The 18,111-nt window shown below is 38.1% G+C and overlaps 1 protein-coding gene across 2 annotated transcripts in view; it reads left to right on the top strand.

The window, feature by feature from the left end:
* Positions 1-18,111, top strand: part of Parg (poly(ADP-ribose) glycohydrolase) — a 109,146-nt gene that overhangs the window by 75,270 nt on the left and 15,765 nt on the right. For both annotated transcript variants that reach the window (XM_028787512.1, XM_028787511.1), the window contains exons 14-15: positions 1,839-1,917; positions 4,935-5,043. In XM_028787512.1, coding sequence (XP_028643345.1) covers positions 1,839-1,917; positions 4,935-5,043 — 188 coding nt within the window. The remainder of the gene's footprint in view (positions 1-1,838; positions 1,918-4,934; positions 5,044-18,111) is intronic.

Raw genomic sequence — 18,111 nt, 5'->3', positions numbered from 1 at the left:
GACCATTTCTAATTTAGCCATACATTGAGATTTATTATGGTAGCTCACTGTGGTTTTAATGTGATTGCTAATGACCAATAATGTTAAGCATTATTTCATAAGGTATTAGCCAACTGTGTACTTTCCATATGAGGTATACATTCATGATTTCTGTCCATTTTTGTAAACTGAATTGTGTTATTACTTATTTTGTGTTTATTTTTTTTAGCTGGGGTCTAAACATGGGGCCTTACACATGCTGGAAAGGGCTCTCTCTCTAAACTCCACTTCCTTAGCACCTGTTTGTTTTTGTTATTAATGTTTGAGACTTCTTCAATATTCTGGAGTAAGTCCTTGTCAGATACCTGTCATGTAAGTGTCTTTCCTCTAAGCCTTCTTTTCCTAAAAATGCTTTATTGACGTTATCTTGAATTTTGATATGGTATAATTTTTGTTTCATTTATAAATCTTGTGGTCTCTGCTTTTTTTCTATTCAGTTTAAGAAATCTTTGGCTAAATACATACAATGACACTGTTTCCTGAGTAGGTTTGTTTTAGTTTTGAGTTTGTTTTTTGAGATAGAGTTTCTCATGTACCAGTTTGAACTCCTTCACCTTCCAAGTGCTGAGATTAGGAATGTCCTCATTGTATAGTTGTATGTTTGTGTCTATCTTCCATCTCAAATGTTTATTCATGATTTAGCTGTTGAGGTCTGTATTTTTATATGAATTACCGTTTTGTTCCAACAATATTTGGGGGACCTATTCATTTTGCCTTATTCTAGTTAGTCATCCTATGGCCTCCATTCTGTTTCATAGGTCTTTTCCATGTCTTTTTTTAAGCTGAGATCCAATAATTATTGAACTAAGATAGTTGAGCATTCCAGGTCTTGTTTTATTTTGTTATTCTCCTTTCTTTTCTTCTTGGCTGGCTAAGAAGTCTTGACACAACCACACCCAGTTTAATTACTGTTTTTTCAACATGTGTTGCTGAACCTGTAGCCCCAGCTACTTAAGAGGCTGTAAGATGTGTAAGGATCACTTGACCTCATGAGTTTAAGTCAGTCTGGGTACTACAGCAATACTCTGGGTCAGGAACACGGGTCCAGAGGAGCTGTTTGGAACTGGAATTGTTGTTAGCATTGAGATGAATATATAGATCAAGAATTAACCTTGTAATAATATGGAGGTTTCTGCATCAAAGGAATGGTCTATTTATCTATTTGTTTGTCACTTTTAGTTTTCTACATCTGTTGCTCAGTTTGCTTAGGTGATTGATGTTTCGTCACTGTGTTAATGGATGTTTGGTATTTTGTTTTCTCATTGTCTGTTGTTAATATACAGAGACATCTTTGACTTAACTCTTATTTATTTATGAGTTTTTCTTTCCTTACCCCACTCTCAGCAATTCTTTGGGACTTGCTGTATAAACAATAATGACAGTCAGAAGACAGTTTTACATTTTATTTTATTTTTATGATATTTTGTGTTGGAGTTAAGCCCAAGGTTCTGTTCATACTATTCCATGGAGCTTCTTCCCCATCCCTGCGTATCTCTTCCCATTCTTTTTGTCTTTTATTTCTTTTTTTTTTTTTTTTTGCGTTATGGCAGCAGGGATTGAGGGTGGTGAGCGAGTGGTCTTACCTTATCCTTCAGGTATAGTGCTGAATATAAATAAGAGTGATAGTCTCTGCCTGGTCTATGTAGTGAGTTCCAGGACAACCAGGACTATGTAGAGAGAGCCTGTCTTAGGAGAGTGGGGGGAAGAAAGAAAGAGAATGGTACTCTCATCTTATTGATCACCTTAGGTAGAATGCTTTGAGTCTGAAGTCAACGGTGTTAATAGACGTTTTGTTTCAGGTACTGAACAGTACAGTGAATACACAGGCTATGCTGAAACTTATCGCTGGGCCCGGAGCCATGAAGACGGGAGTGAAAAGTGAGTGTTTCTGATTTTAGTATTGTGTGGCTGAAACTAAAGGAGCATGTGCTTGACTCTGGTGCACTCTGCCCCTTCCAGATATTTATTGTTTTGGTTTGGTTTTTATTTAAAATACTATTTTGATACAATATATTTTGATCATATTCTTTCCCCTTTGCCAAATCTTAGGTCCTCCATAACTCCCTACCCACCCAACTCCATGTTCAGCATCCCCACACAACACCAAGAACAAAACCATGAAGTCCGTTTTTTATTTCTCAGCTACTGAGCATAGAGCCTAGAGCTTCTCTTGGAGAATGGTTGACATACCTGATAACACTCCACTGAGAAAACTGATTTACTCATTCCCAGCAGACATCAGCTGCAAAGATCTTCTTGATTAGAGCTGGAACTTTGTGTCTGCCTCCCCTTCTCACTGCTGGGGTTTTGTCTGGCTTAACCTTGTGTAAGTCTTGTGCGTGTTGTCATAGTCTCCTTGAGTTCACTGTATCTGGAAAACACTGTTTCCTTGGAATTATTCATCACCTGTGGCTTTTAGAATTTTTCTGGCTCCTCTTCCATATAGATCTGCCAGATTGAGAGGGGTTTAATGATGGCATCCCATTTTGGACTGAGTGTTCCAATGTCTCTTACTCACTGCACATTGTCTAGTTGGGGTTTTCTGTGTTAATTACCAACCACTGAAAGAGGCTTCTCTGAATAGGGTTGAACAATGCGCTGATCCATGGGTAATATGTCATTAGGAGTCATTTTATTGCTCTGTTCCCTTAGCAGAATAGTAATATAGGGTTCTACCCTGGCCATGTGCTATCTAGTCTTAGGTTCTTGGCCACCTTAGCAGTGTCAAGTATAGATTCCGTCTCATGGAGTGGGCTTTAAAGCCAATCAGAAAGTGGTTTGTGCCACTGTTGTACCAATACCTCTTGCAGGCAGGTTGCTGTTGTAGGTTGCAGGATTTGTAGCTGGGTGATATTGATGTTACCTCTCTCCTCCAGTAGTGTGCAGAGCACCCTCCAGCACCATGATCGCTAGTCAGTAAGGGTGAAGCTTCTAGCTGGGCACCAGCTCCATTTCTCCATGCTCGATGATATAAGTAAGTGTTGTCTTCAGCAACAGGGCCCTTACCTCAGGTTGTGGAGAGCAATCTATAGTCTCAGCAATAACCTATAGTATTTGGGGGGAATCTATGGGACCCCTTTAGCCAATAACTCCACAAGCTCTAATCTGTTTTCCAGCACTGGAGGTTTTACTTGGTGGCATAAGATATCTAGTTGGGGGTCATTATCTCCTCCATTATGTGGTGACTCCATTTAAATTCTTTTTGAAGTCAGTATCCTAGATTTTTGGAAGGTATAACAGTATTGCCCTGTATCACATATCAAAGAGAAGAATAAAAATCCAAAGTTTGAGGCAAAAGCTATCAGGACATCTTTATCTCTAAGCTATAGAGGTTAACTTCCAAGTCCAAACTTAGAATGAGTTCTAATTAGTTTAGAGCCTTTGACCAGCTTATTTAGCGATCCTTAACTTATCTATGTTATCAGATAAATGGGGGAATATATGTTGAGACAATATGTTACCCAGGGCCAGATACTAGTTGACAGCAAAGCCGGTAGTGAATATTGCTGCTTCTGTCTATCCCCTTCCTTCTTTAAATAGATTTCATATATTAGCATCACTGCTTATTCACTAAATGATTTAAAAAAAAAAACAACTTGCTTTGTCAGGTGAGGAGAGAAATTACTTTGTGCTTCACTTTTAAATGAAAAAAGCATTCTGACAAAAGGAGTCAGCTCTGGGTATATCACAGTCTAACTATTTGTAATGTCAAGTCCAAGCTACGGTATCTTTTTATTTTATAAAATGGTGGGAGGAGGAGGAGGAGGAGGAAGAGGAGGAAGAAGAGGAGGAGGAGGAAGAGGAGAAAGAAGAAGAAGGAGAAAGAAGAAGAAGAAACAACATTACAGACTAACTTGGGAAGGAAGGAAGGATTTATTTATTTGACTTACAGTTCGCAGTCCATCTCATCATAGGAAGCTAAGGCAAGAACCTGAGGGAGGAGCTAAAGTAGCTAAAAGACCATAGAGCAGTTCTGCTTCCTGGCATGCTCACCTACCTTCCTCATTCAACTCAGGACCACCTGCCCACCAATGACATTGCCAACCAATAAACCCAGTGAGGAAAGTTCCTCTTCCCAGCTGTGTCAGGTTGACAACTGAAGCTGACTCTGACACATTGTGCTTGTAATGAAACAGTTATCTATGTGGATAATAATTCCCCATAATTACCCAGACTATGAGAAAGGGTTGGTGTTTGGTTGGTTGGTTTGTTTGTTTGTTTTTTTTTAAGTCTTTAGTATCAAATCTTACTTGGCTACCAATACATGCAAGCTTATTAATGCATGATCTATTTGGAAATTTATGGGTTTCATCATCAGCTCAGGTAGTCCTTCATATTTCTGTAGGCATCAGATCTTGTCTGCTTTTGTGTTTGGATCATTTTAAAGATAGTTTTTGTAGCTGACAGTTACACAGTAAGTAGAAGGTTAGACTGAATGTTATATATTATTTTGTAATACTTGATTCTCAGGATTATTTTCTGTACAGTATGGAGTAATGTTATATACCAGTGATTTAGAACAGATCTCTGAAAAAGACACAGTAAATACCATGCCTATGGTATTTAGAGGAAAACAAAGACCAGGATTCCTTTTGTTTCCTCCCAAATCCTTCAGCCTCTGAGGTCACTGTAACTGATATACTTGTTTACAGTGTGTCATCTCATGTTGTCTCTTGGTTTTCATGTTACTCCTCAGCAGTCTGCAGTGCACATACCCCTGAATCTAAAACTAGAGTGCTTTCCTGCCCTTCTACTTTGCTGGGCCCCGTGGTTAGGATTTGTTTGTTTTTAATATCTTAACGCTTCCAAAATGTCAACAGCATGACTCCTTCAAGGGTCTTCCTTAAAGGCTTCTACATGTTCCATATCTTTGTTCCCTTTCTGTCTCATCACAGGGACGATTGGCAGCGACGCTGCACGGAGATCGTTGCCATTGACGCACTTCACTTCAGACGCTACCTCGATCAGTTTGTGCCTGAGAAAGTGAGACGTGAGCTTAACAAGGCCAGTAACCCTATGTCCGTGTTCATCTGGCAGCTGTCATCTATTCACTGCCATTTTATTAATGCTGAAATTAATGCTTTCGGTAATTCTTACAGTGTCAGTACGTCTGCCCAGAGCTCCCTGACTTAATGGTTCTGTCAGCTTGTACAAGATGTACTTTCCATTTTGTAATTATTTGATTACTGGCCACTGTGCCAGATAGAATATTGCCTGATGTCAAACCTGCACGTGCATCTATCTCACTGGGTATTTTAGTGGCTTTGGAACATTATCATTGTAAAACTATATAGAAAGGAATGAGGGGTGGGGGTAGATCTGCCACATGGCATTTTCTGTATAAGGTATGCTATATCAGGATTTAAAAAACACTTTAAAAGACCCCACAAGTTATGTTTCAATATTGAAAAGAAAGCATGTTATTTATTGATTTAGTAACCTGACATATTTATGATAGGATGTGATAGTCTACGAAGCATAGTTCTGCCTAATCATGTTCTTTCTTTTGCTGTCTCGAATTAAAAGTGACCTATAGCTCGTTTGTCCAAATCTCCACTACTGTGAGCTATAATGAATATATTCCCTCATGAAATTGCGTGTTGATTCTATTTTGTAGATTTGGAGCTTTAACAAAGCAACAAAGGTGTTCTTTAGTTTTTCAAATTACTCTCATGGCCAAGAAAATTAACTTGGTTCTACAAACCATTATTTAATTCCTGCCAGTATGATTTGACTAGGATATTATTTATTAAGGTAACAAGTTTTGTGGTTTTGCCTGGCTATATCTGCAGGTATCTGCAAAGAAACCTCTGACAGTGACTGCAGCCCGGGTAGACAAGCAAACCACAAAAGGCTTTCCAGCCCTTAGAGTTTAGTAGGTATTTAAACATAATGATATTTTTATTTCCTAGACCATTTGATCAGCTAATTCATCGATAAACTTGTTTTATATTGTATAATTTATTAGGTTATTTGAATGTTTACTGTTTTTAAATGAATGTCATAAAGTGTTTTAGTAATATGCTGTCACCAAAGTTAGACCTGTAAAATAGATGTTGTTTCTGAGATTTGTCCAGCAGGCCTGTTCTGTGTATGTTAGCAGCTCTACACTGCTCACTCCACACACTATGGGTCTGGCCGGTACTGAAGTTTTTATTTTGTAAGTAGCTGTAGACATTTTAAATGCTCTGGCTGGTGGTATAGCTTGATGGTAAAGTACTTGCTCAGCATGTGTTGAGGCCCTGGGTTACATCCCCTGTATTTAAAATAAACAACAACAAAAACCCAGATAAATATAACTTGTTTTCACTGTTATAAATTTTCAACCTGAAGCAATTGCCTTCAAGTCCAAGATGTTTTATGATGGGATGTATCAAGACAGAAACTAAAACTTACTTGTTTAAGCCGGTGTTTTGAAAGAAATATATGAAAGAAAGGTAAAATAAAATGTGCTTAGTTGTAGTTGCCTAACATATTAACATAAGTTGGAAGAGTCCCATTTTTATGCTGAAGCTTATATTCTTGTATACACTTTCCTGCGAGAGACTGGAACATTCACTTTTAAAAGAAATAATTGAGGTCAGTAAGATGGTTCAATGAGTAAAGGCACTTACCACTAAGCCTGATCTCCTAAATTTGATCTCCAGTACCTAGGACCTACATGGTGAAAAGAGAAAACCAACACCTTTAAATTGTCCTCCACCCTCTATGTGAACAAGGCAGTCATACACAGACAGACAGACAGACAGACAGACGCATGCATGCAGGCACACAGTGGCGAGGATGGAATAAATGTCATTTTAAAGGAAAAAAATTCATAATTTTGATATTTTAATGCAATCCTTGAGCATAAACAAGTCTTAAAATTCCTTATGGTTAATTGACTCTCTCTACATGTACTTGTATCACTAACCGTTATTGTCTCAGAGACATGAGAAATGTTATATATAGGATATATATGTATATGCACACACATACACATGTGTGTATAGTGGTATATATAGATGAATAGGCTGGTGACACATATCTTCAACACTGAAAACATTATCTATAGAACAGTGGTTCTCAACCTTACTAAATCTCTGACCCCTTAGTACAGTTCTTCATGTTGTAGTGACCTCCAACTATAAAATTATTCTGTTGCTACTTTATAACTGTAATCTTGCTACTGCTATGAATTGTAATGTTAATATCTGATATCCCACCCCTGTGAAAGGGTCATATGACCCCCAAAGGGGTCACAACCCATAAGTTAAGAACCACTGCTATAGAATATAGAGTACTTATACAGACTTTATATACAAAGAATGAGTCTTGACATAGCCTGGCAGGTGGGGGGATTTTATTTCATTCAGGTCAGTTTGGCTGACCTGCCTGTCTTATGGAAGTATCTCAGGAAGAATTTCAGCTGACTTGGTCAATGATTAGCATTACTTAGGTATTTTAGAAATTATATTAGTGCATAATCTCAGAACATTACTATTAACTACTTTCTAGATACTTTTAAATAATAATAAAATTTGGTAAGTCCCGTGCTTGAACATAGAAGACACCAGATGAAGCAGATACATTGTCTGTTGAGTACAGTGACACAGTTTTGTATTTGTTTCCCACCTACCAATATTTATGTTGATGTGCAGTTGTGGTTTACGTTTGACTTACAAAAGATTCTTTTCAGTCAACTGCAAGTGGAATGGTGTTTCAATTAGTATAACTAACAGTGGGGAAGGTAACAAAATGATTACTTACACTATACTAGGCACTCCACTGAGCACTTTAAATGTAGTGTTGGAGGTTTCTCCTTGAGGCATCTGTTGCTATGCCACACAGGCTGTCCTTAAAGTCCCAGGCTCAAGTGGTCTTCCATTCTTCTGGACATTCTGCTTTCATCCTGCATGGCCTGCTGTAATCCAAACCACTTCAAAGACAAGAGACACTGCTCATATCTCTAGTTAGAGATAGGAGAAGTCTTGGACACTGGGTAACTCACTCTATGCCCAAAACTGAACAGTGACCAAATCAAGGGCTTAAACCAGAGTCTTCTGATTTCTGCTTGCTTTTGTCTTTTCTCTGTTCTGTTCACTTCTTTCCTCCCCTCTCCCATGCACCTTTTTTCTTCTTTGTCTCTTGGTGCTAGGGAAAATGCAGACCTTTGCCTGTACTGGGGCAGTATCCCATCGCTCACCTCAAGTCTTCAGATCACATTTTTTTAAAAATACAGATTTTCCACACAAAAATTAGTTACTAGGTCTGAACTTATGGACTGTCCTCATTTAGTTTTCCCAAAGTTCCTTTCTATTTGATTTATTTTTAAGAGAAATTCAAAGTTGTCTCCCAACATATTTATCAAATTCCCATGAAACCAAACAGACAAAACAAAGCAAAACCAAAATGAAATAACAACAACAACAACAACAAAAAACCCCCAAACCCTGCAGATTTAATTCAGCTGATCCTTATGTAAACTGATACCGAGAACGCACCTGGTTCAGAGCCTGTCATGTAGGAAGCCAATTGGTAAATGTGTGTTGCTTTTTTTTTTTTTTTTAAGACAGGATTTTATATAGCTCAGACTAGCCATGAACTCATAATTCTTCTGCCTTTGCCTTCTGAGTGCTGGGATAACAGGCTTGTGCCACAATACCTGAGTTAGATACATGTTCTTTCATTCATTGCTATATTCACAAAATGTATTATTTCAGAAAAGAAATGTTTTGTAACTCTTGTTGAAAAAGAAAAAAACAGCAAATGATTTTGTTAAATGTCATTTTCACATCTTAATTTTTAAAAGATTCACATTTTTGTTTTCTATGTGTGATAGGACATGTATGCCACTGTGTACTTGCAGAGGTCATAAGGACACCTTGCAAGACATAGTTCTTTCCTCCCACAATACAGATTCCAGGATTTGAGCTCGAATTCTCAGGCTGGATAGCAAGCACCTTCATGCACTAAGTCACCTCACCAACCCAGCATCTTAATCTTAAAAACCAACTCAGGGCAAATTAAAATGTAAAAGAAAGAAAAACAGAAAAAAGGTAGAACTAATACAGGGACTGCAGAGACTACTGCAGGCGAAGTGCTTACAAGCATGAGGCTTGGGTTCAGATCCCTAGTACCTACGTAAAACTGTATAAAAACTGACCATAACCCGTACAAAAGGAAGGCAGAGACAAATGGGTCTCTGGTGCTTCTAGCTGAACCAACAAGTTCTATGGTCAGTAAGACACCCAGTCTCAAAAAATGAGGTGGAGCAATAGAGGAATTCACCTAGTGATACCTCAGGCCTACACACAGACACACACACTTACTTTAAAAAATTAATCAGATAACTTTGGGCTTCCTCAATTCAATTCAATTCTTTCCTTATTTACACTTATGTATTAAACAGATACATGAATTTTGGGACAAGCATCAAGAGTCACATAAAAGGGAAGTACAATTAATTTAGAGGAAATAATGTATTATATTTCAGTATGTTTTATAAAATATGTTAGATCCTATTAGTGATAATGTGCATATTTTTTTTACCTGCTTTATCAAAGGTAAGTGGGAGAGTGATAGAATTTTCTAAATGAAACAATAAAACCTAAGACCATACCGTGGTATGCATCTTAGGTCTAGCATCTTGCTTGCCATTAGGCATTGCTAAGGAGAGGACAACTGAAATAGAAATGCTCTAGAAGAGGTCACTCTATGGGGGCTCCACCTATCCTATTAGACCTGCATCAGGACCCAAAGAAGAGCTGTTCTCTAAACAGCAGGAATGAGTTTCATTTGATCCAGTGGGCACTGGGAAGCTATTTCTAATTCTGGGACAGATCAGCTGGGTGACATTTCAGACACTGGTGTTGGAAAGATTTGTGACTCTGGTTTGTAAAAGTGTCAGGTATCTCTGCAAAGGTAGAATGAGATGCTGCTGAAATGTCCTATTTGTCTTCTTAGACTTGGTTAGGTGAGGTTACACTGTGAATACATTTCCTGGAGCCATCTGGGGTAGAAGCTGAACAAAGTTGATTGCAGCTGTTTGGTATTTTATTGAGTTTTGTTGAGATCCAGATTTGGAGTAGGGTTATTACTAAATCAAAGCTTAATAGCAAAACCAGTCAGTACTTTCTTCTGGTATTTTTCAGAAGTTCAATATCTGATCATTTATAATCTTAAAATATATGACACATTCTTTTTCTGGAGTATTAGTTCAAAATGTATCATTTCTAAGAAGTTTTCCTTTAGATCCTTTTTTTCCCTGTTTTTTCTTTTTTTAATTGGATATTTTATTTACATTTCAGATGCTATCCCCTTACCCCATTTCCTCCCTGCCCAGGAACCCCCTATCCCATCCCCCCTCCTGCTTCTATGAGGATGTGCCCCCATCCCCCCACTCCCACCTCCCCACCCTCGAATTCCCCCACACATGGTGTCCAGCCTTCACGGGACCAAGGATCTCCTCTCCCACCTATACCTGACAAGGCCATCTTCCTCTACATATACAGTTGTGGCCATGGGTCCCTCCCTTTGTGCTCCCAGGCTGCTGGTTTAGACCCTGGGAGCTCTGGTTGGTTGGTATTGTTGCTCTCCCCATGGGGCCGAAAACCCTTTCAGCTCCTTCAGTCTTCTCTCTAACTCCTCCATTGGAAACCCCTTGATCAGTTCAATGGTTAGCTGTGAGCATCTGCCTCTGAATATGTCAGACTCTGGCACACTTCTAAGGAGACAGCTATATCAGGCCCCTGGGAGCATGCACTTCCTGGCATCCACATCAGCGTCTACTTTAGGTGACTGCACATGGGATGGATACCCAGGTGGAATGGTCTCCAGACGGCCCCTCCTTCAGTTTTTGTCCCTCACTTTGTCTCCATATTTGCTCCCATGAGTATTTTGTTACTCCTTCTAAGAAGGTCCGAAGCACCCACACTTTGGTCTTCCTTCTTCATAAGCTTCATGTGGTCTGTGAGTTGTATCTTGGATATTGTGAGCTTCTGGGCGAATTATCCAATTGACAGTGAGTGCATACCATGTGTGTTCTTTTGTGATTGGGTTACCTCACTCAGGATGATATTTTCTAGTCTCATCCATTTACCTAAGAATTTCTCAAATTCATTGTTTTTAATAGCTGAGTAATACTCCATTGTTTAAATGTACCACATTTTCTGCATCCATTCCTCTGTTGAAGGACATCTGGGTTCTTTGCAGCTTCTGGCTATAATAAATAAGGCTGCTATGAACATAATGGAGCATGTGTCCTTGTTATATGTTGGAACATCTTGGTATATGCCCAGGAGTGGTATAGCTGGGTCCTCAGGTAACGATATGTCCAATTTTCTGAGGAACCACCAGACTGATTTCCAGAGTGGTTGTATCAGCTTGCAATCCCACCAACAATGGAGGAGTGTTCTTCTTTCTCCACATCCTCGCCAGCATCTGCTGTCACCTGAGTTTTTGATCTTAGCCATTCTGACTGGAGTGAGGTGGAATCTCAGTGTTGTTTTGGCTCGCATTTTCCTGATGACTAAGCATGCTGAACTTTAGGTGCTTCCCAGCCATTCTAGTTTCCTCAGTTGAGAATTCTTTGTTTAGCTCTGTACCCCATTTTTAATAGGGTTATTTAGTTGTCTGGAGTCTAATTTCTTGAGTTCTTTGTATATATTGGATATTAGCCCTCTATCAGATGTGGGATTGGTAAAGATCTTTTCCCAATTTGTTGGTTGCTGTTTTGTCCTATTGACAGTGTCCTTTGCCTTACAGAAGCTTTGCAATTTTATGTGGTCCCATTTGTCCTTGGGACAAATCCCAGTTCAATTCTTGTTCTTAGAGCATAAGCCATTGGTGTTCTGTTCAGGAACTTTTCCCCTGTGCCCAAGTATTCGAGGTTCTTCCCCACCTTCTTTTCTATTAGTTTCACTGTATCTGGTTTTATGTGAAGGTCCTTTATCCACTTGGACTTGAGCTTTGTACAAGAAGATAAGAATGGATTGATTTGCATTCTTTTGCATGTTGTCCTTCAGTTGAACCAGCACCATTTGTTGAAAATGCTGTCCTTTTTCCACTGGACAGTTTTAGCACCTTTGTCAAAGATCAAGTGACCGTAGGTATGTGGGTTCATTTCTGGGTCTTCAATTCTATTCCATTGATCTTCCTGCCTGTCTCTGTACCAATGCCATGCAGTTCTTATCACTATTGCTCTGTAGTACAGCTTGAGGTCAGGAATAGTGATTCCTCCAGGAATTCTTTTATTGTTGAGAATAGTTTTCACTATCCTGGGTTTTTTGTTATTCCAAATAAATTTGAGAATGTCTCTTTCTAGCTCTGTGAAGAATTGAGTTGGGATTTTAATGGGGATTGCATTGAATTTGTACATTGCTTTCAGCAAGATGGTTGTTTTTACTATATTAATCCTGCCAATCCATGAGCATGGGAGATCTTTCCATCTTCTGAGATCTGCTTTGATTTCTTTCTTCAGGAACTTGAAGTTCTTGTCATACAGATCTTCACTTGCTTGGTTAGATTCACACCAAAATATTTTATATTATTTGTGACTATTGTGAAGGGTGTCATTTCTTTAATTTCTTTCTCAGCCTGCTTATCTTTCGAGTAGAGGAAGGCTCTGATTTGTTTGAGTTGATTTTATAACCAGCCACTTTGCTGAAGTTGTTTATCAGATTTAGGAGTTCTCTGGTGGAAGTTTTGGGGTCACTTAAGTATACTGTCATATCATCTGCAAATCGTGATATTTTGACTTCTTCCTTTCCTATTTGTATCCCTTTGACTTATATTTGTTGTCTAATTGCTCTGACTAGGGCTCCCAGTACTATATTGAGTAGGTAGTTAGAAAGTGGGCAGCCTTGTCTAGTTCCTGATTTTAGTGGGATTGCTTCAGGTTTCTCTCCATTTAGTTTGATGTTGGCTACTGGTTTGCTGTATATTGCTTTTACTGTGTTTAGGTATGGGCCTTAAATTGCTGATCTTTCCAAGACTTTTACCATGAAGGGATGTTGAATTTTGTCAAATGCTTTCTCAGCATCTAGTGAGATGATCATGTGGTTTTACTCTTTGAGTTTGTTTATATAGTGGTTTACGTTGATGGATTTCCGAATATTGAACCATCCCTGCATTCCTGGGATAAAGCCTATTTGGTCATGATGGATAATTGTTTTGATGTGTTATTGGATTTGGTTTGCAAGAATTTTATTGAGTATTTTTGCATTGATATTCATAAGGGAGATTTTTCTGAAGCTCTCTTTCTTTGTGGTGTCTTTGTGTGGTTTAGGTATGAGCGTAATTGTGGCTTCATTGAACAAATTGAGTATTGTTCCTTCTGTTTCTATTTTGTGGAATAGTGTGAAGAGAATTGGTATTAGGTCTTCCTTGAAGGTCTGATAGAACTCTGCACTAAAACCGTCTGGTCCTGGGCTTTCTTTGGTGGGGAGACTGCTGCTATTTCTTTAGGGGTTATGGGACTGTTTAGATGGTTCATCTGCTCCTCATTTAACTTTGGTACCTGGTATCTGTCTAGAAAATTGTCCATTTCATCCAGATTTTCCAGTTTTGTTGAGTATAGGCTTTTGTAGTAGGATCTGGTGATTTTTTTTTTAATTTTCTCAGTTTCTGTTGTTATGTCTCCCTTTTCAGTTCTAATTTTATTAATTTGGATATTGTCTCTGTGCCCTCTGGTTAGTCTGGCTAAGGGTTTATCTATCTTGTTGATTTTCTCAAATAACCAGCTCCTGGTTTTGTTGATATTTTGTATAGTTCTTGGTTGATGTCAACCCTTAGTTTGATTATTTCCTGCTGTCTACTCCTCTTAGGTATATTTGCTTCTTTTTGTTCTAGAGCTTTCGGGTGTACTGTCAAGTTGCTAGTGTATGCTCTCTCCAGTTTCTTTTTGTAGACACTTAGAGTTATCTCTTAGCACTGCTTTCATTGTGTTCCATAAGTTTTGGTATGGCAAGCCTTTATTTTCATTAAATTATTAAAAGTCTTTAATTTCGTTCTTTATTTCTTCCTTGACCAAGTCATCATTGAGTAGAGTGTTGTTCAGTTTCCACGTGCATGTGGGCTTTCCATTGTTTCTGTTATTATTGAAGACCAGCCTTAGTCCGTGGTGGTCTGGATTATTTCAGTATTTTTATATCTGTTGAAGCCTGCTTTGTGACTGATTATATGGTCTATTTTAGAGAAGGTACCATGAGGTGCTGAGAAAAGTTATATTCTTTTGTTTTAGGATGAAATGTTCTATAGATATCTGTTAAATCCATTTGGTTCATAACTTCTGTTAATTTCACTATGTCTCTGTTTAGATTCTGTTTTCATGATCTGTCCATTGCTGAGAGTGAGATGTTGAAATTCCCCACTATTATTGTGTGAGGTTCAATGTGTGCTTTGAGCTTTAGTAAAGTTTCTTTTATGCATGTGGGTGCCCTTATATCTGGAGCATAGGTGTTCAGAATTGAGAGTTCATCTTGGTAGACTTTTCCTTTGAAAAGTATGAAGAGTATGAAGTATGAAAAGTTTGAAGAGTATGAAGTATTCTTATCTTTTTTGTTAACTTTTGGCTGAAAGTTGATTTTATTTGAAATTAGAATGGCTGCTCCAACTTGTTTCTTGGGGCCATTTGCTTGGAAAATTGTTTTCCATCCTTTTACTCTGAGGTAGTGTCAGTCTTTGACACTGAGGTGCATTTCCTGTATGCAGCAAAATGCTGGGTCCTGTTTACGTATCCAGTCTGTCAGTCTACGTCTTTTTATTGGGGAGTTGAGTCCATTGATATTAAGAGATATTGAGGAAAAGTGATTGTTTCTTCCTGTTATTTTTGTCATTAGAGGTGGAATTATGTTTGTGTATCTATCTTCTTTTGGGTTTGTTGGGAGGTTACTTTCTTGCTTTTTCTAGGTTGTAGTTTCCCTCCTGGTGTTGGAGTTTTCCATCTATTATCCTTTGTAGGGCCGGATTTGTGGGAAGATATTGTGTAAATTTGGTTTTGTCATGGAATATCTTTGTTTCTCCATCTATAGTGTTTGATTTTTTTGCTGGGTATAGTAGTCTTGGCTTGCATTTGTGTTCTCTTAGGGTCTGTATGATGTCAGTCCAGGATCTACTGGCTTTTATAGTCTCTGGTAAGAAGTCTGGTGTAATTCTTATAGGTCTGCCTTTATACTTGCCCTTTTCCCCTTACTTTTAGTATTTTTTCTTTAGTTTGTGCATTTGATGTTTTGATTATTATGTGATGGGAGGAATTTCTTTTCTGGTCTAGTCTATTTGGAGTTCTGTAGGCTTCTTGTATGTTCATGGGCCTCTCTTCCTTTAGGTTAGGAAAGTTTTCCTCTATAATTTTGTTGAAGATATTTACTGACCCTTTAAGTTGGGAATCTTCACTCTCATCTATACCTATTATCCTTAGGTTTGGTCTTCTCATTGTGTCCTGGATTTCCTGGATGTTTTGGGTTAGGAGCTTTTTGCATTTTTCATTTTCTTTGACAATTGTGTCAATGTTTTCCATGATATCTTCTGCACATGAGATTCTCTCTTCTGTCTCTTGTATTCTGTTGGTGATGCTTGTATCTATGACTCTTGATCTCTTTCCTAGGTTTTCTATCTCCAGGGTAGTCTCCCTTTGAGATTTCTTTATTGTTTCTACTTCCACTTCTAGATCCTGGATGGTTTTGTTTAATTCCTTCACCTGTTTGGTTATGTTTTCTTGCAATTCTTTAAGGGATTTTTGTGTTTCCTCTTTAAGGGCTTCTACCTGTTTGCCTGTGTTCTCCTGTACTTCTTTAAGGGAGTTGTTTATGTCCTCTATAATCATCTTGAGAAATGATTTTAAATCTGAGTCCTGCTTTTTCGGTGTGATAGAGTGTCCAGGACTTGCAATGGTGGGAGAACTGGGTTCTGATGATGCCAGGTAACATTGGTTTCTGTTGCTTATGTTCTTGTGCTTGCTTTTCGCTATCTGGTTAACTTTAGTGCTACTGGCACTCACTGTCTCTGACTGGAGCCTGTCTTTCCAGTTATCTTGCTTGTGTCAGAACTCCTCAGGGTCCAGTTGTCTCTGTCATCCTGTGATCCTGAGCTCCTGTATAATCTCATGTTTTACTATCTATTTCATCAGACTCTATTGGAATCTCTTGTGTTTTCTTATCTTCATGAAAAAAAATATTTATAATTGTTTGGACAGATAGGACTTCACTTACCTACTATTATGGTTGTGAATTGTTTACTGATTCCACAGTCTTTTCTTTGAGGCGTAAGACACAAACTAATGTCTTTATATAACTGAATATTTAGGAGTTTACAAAATATATTATGACTGAGCGTGAGATAATTTAACGCTCTTTAGTAATAAAACTTTATTCTCTTTTCCAAAAAAGAAAAGTGTGTCTTTTTAAGAAATCACAAAATACCAAAAACCTCTGTATCAACTGTGTATTAGTTTAGGTTAAACAAGTATGATAGGTTAACTTCATATGAATAAGCAATTCTTCAGGAACAATAACTGTTAATCTAGAGGAAAGTATATGTTGATATGATAGTGAAACATCATTGGCATGTATCTACTTGACTGTTAAAAATGACCTTGAAGTCAAAATACTTAAATGTGTCTGTATGTGCATGTTTGTGCCGGAATAACTCTATGGCCAGTTTTTTTTTTTTTTCTGGAATTACCCTGATTTCTTTCATTTCTTTTTCACTTTCTTTGTTTCTTGTTTACATCTCTGTCTTCACTATTTTCTGGTCAGTCTCTAGTTTTTAATTTTACATGCCAATATTTTTCTTTTGCTTTTTTGTTCTCAACACTCCCCTTTGCATCCTTCAGGATCCAGGGTTACCTTTCTCTTCCTCTCTCTCTCCCTTCCCTTTTCATCAGATTTTGTTCTGGCAGATTTCTTTTCCTTATTCTCTTGGGGTATGAATGCTTTCCTCTTTTCCAGTTATTTACTAGGGTGAATAAATTGCTATGTTGTTGCGTATCTTGAGACAGTCAGTACATGGCCAGAGTTCAAGTTGGTTTTCCTTTTTTCTACCAGTTTCCTCAAACACTCCAGCTTTGGTTGGGGGAAAAGAAAATTATTCACCAATATGGCACTCTGGAGAACTTTTAACAACTTTGTGGGGTGAGAACTTGAAAAAGCTTCTAAGATTGTTTCCTTTTCTTATCTTTTTCGGGTCATCAATGTAAGTTCAGTTTCTGTTGTGAAGGGAGAAAGAACCTCAGCACTTATGGGTCTGCTGACCTGAGGAACAGCTGTGCCTGGGCAGACCCTCTAAGGGGTTCAGGCATCTTACTTCAGTTGGCCCTCCATATCTTTTGGGCTCTGCATCCATAAATTGAATGAAATTCACATTGAAAAGATGTGCTACTTCATTCTAAACATGCATAGATTTGTTTTCTTGTTATTACTTGCTAATTAAATACATTGTAGCAACTGTTTGCAAAGCCAGACATGGTTTAAACTCTTTAAAGTATACAGTATGGTGGTGTAGGCTGTGTAAGAGTGTATTGTCTTGTGAAAGTGATTTGAACACCAGTGGATTTTGTATCCACATTGGTATCTACATTGGTGTCCTGAAATACTCCTGTAAAGGATAGTGGGAGACTACTGTACTTCTGGACTTATAAATGCATTTTATCAGAATGGAAGCATTTTACATTTAATCATTCTAACCAGTCCTTTATTTATACAAGTATGTAATTCTAAATCATTTAATTTTTAAAAGTTTTATCTGATAATATTTGATAAAACCACTAACTGCATAGTTTCCATTTCAGAGTTCTTATTGTCGCCATTTTTTCAAGAACATATGATCTTTATGTCCATGCTACTTCTAATAATTTAAGTGTTTTAAACTCTTCATTGTTGAGCCTGATCATCGCTAAACTAAGCTATTTTTTACTCATTGCAATGACTTAACTCCCAGTTATTTAGAGAGAATGTTAGAGCTTCTAATATCTGTCAGTCCAGACATGCTAGGTTTAACCATCCATCTCTAGTACTCTAAAGAGATGGGTCATAGTGAAAAACAGGAAGGGAGGGGGGAGAGGGGAAAGAGGGGAGAGGTGAGGAGGGGAGAGGAGAG

This window comes from Grammomys surdaster, unplaced genomic scaffold (genome assembly GCF_004785775.1).
Source record: "Grammomys surdaster isolate TR1022 unplaced genomic scaffold, NIH_TR_1.0 125669, whole genome shotgun sequence".
Lineage (NCBI taxonomy): Eukaryota > Metazoa > Chordata > Mammalia > Rodentia > Muridae > Grammomys > Grammomys surdaster.
The sequence above is the reverse complement of the archived record's forward strand: the minus strand, read 5'-3'. Positions and strand labels throughout refer to the sequence as shown.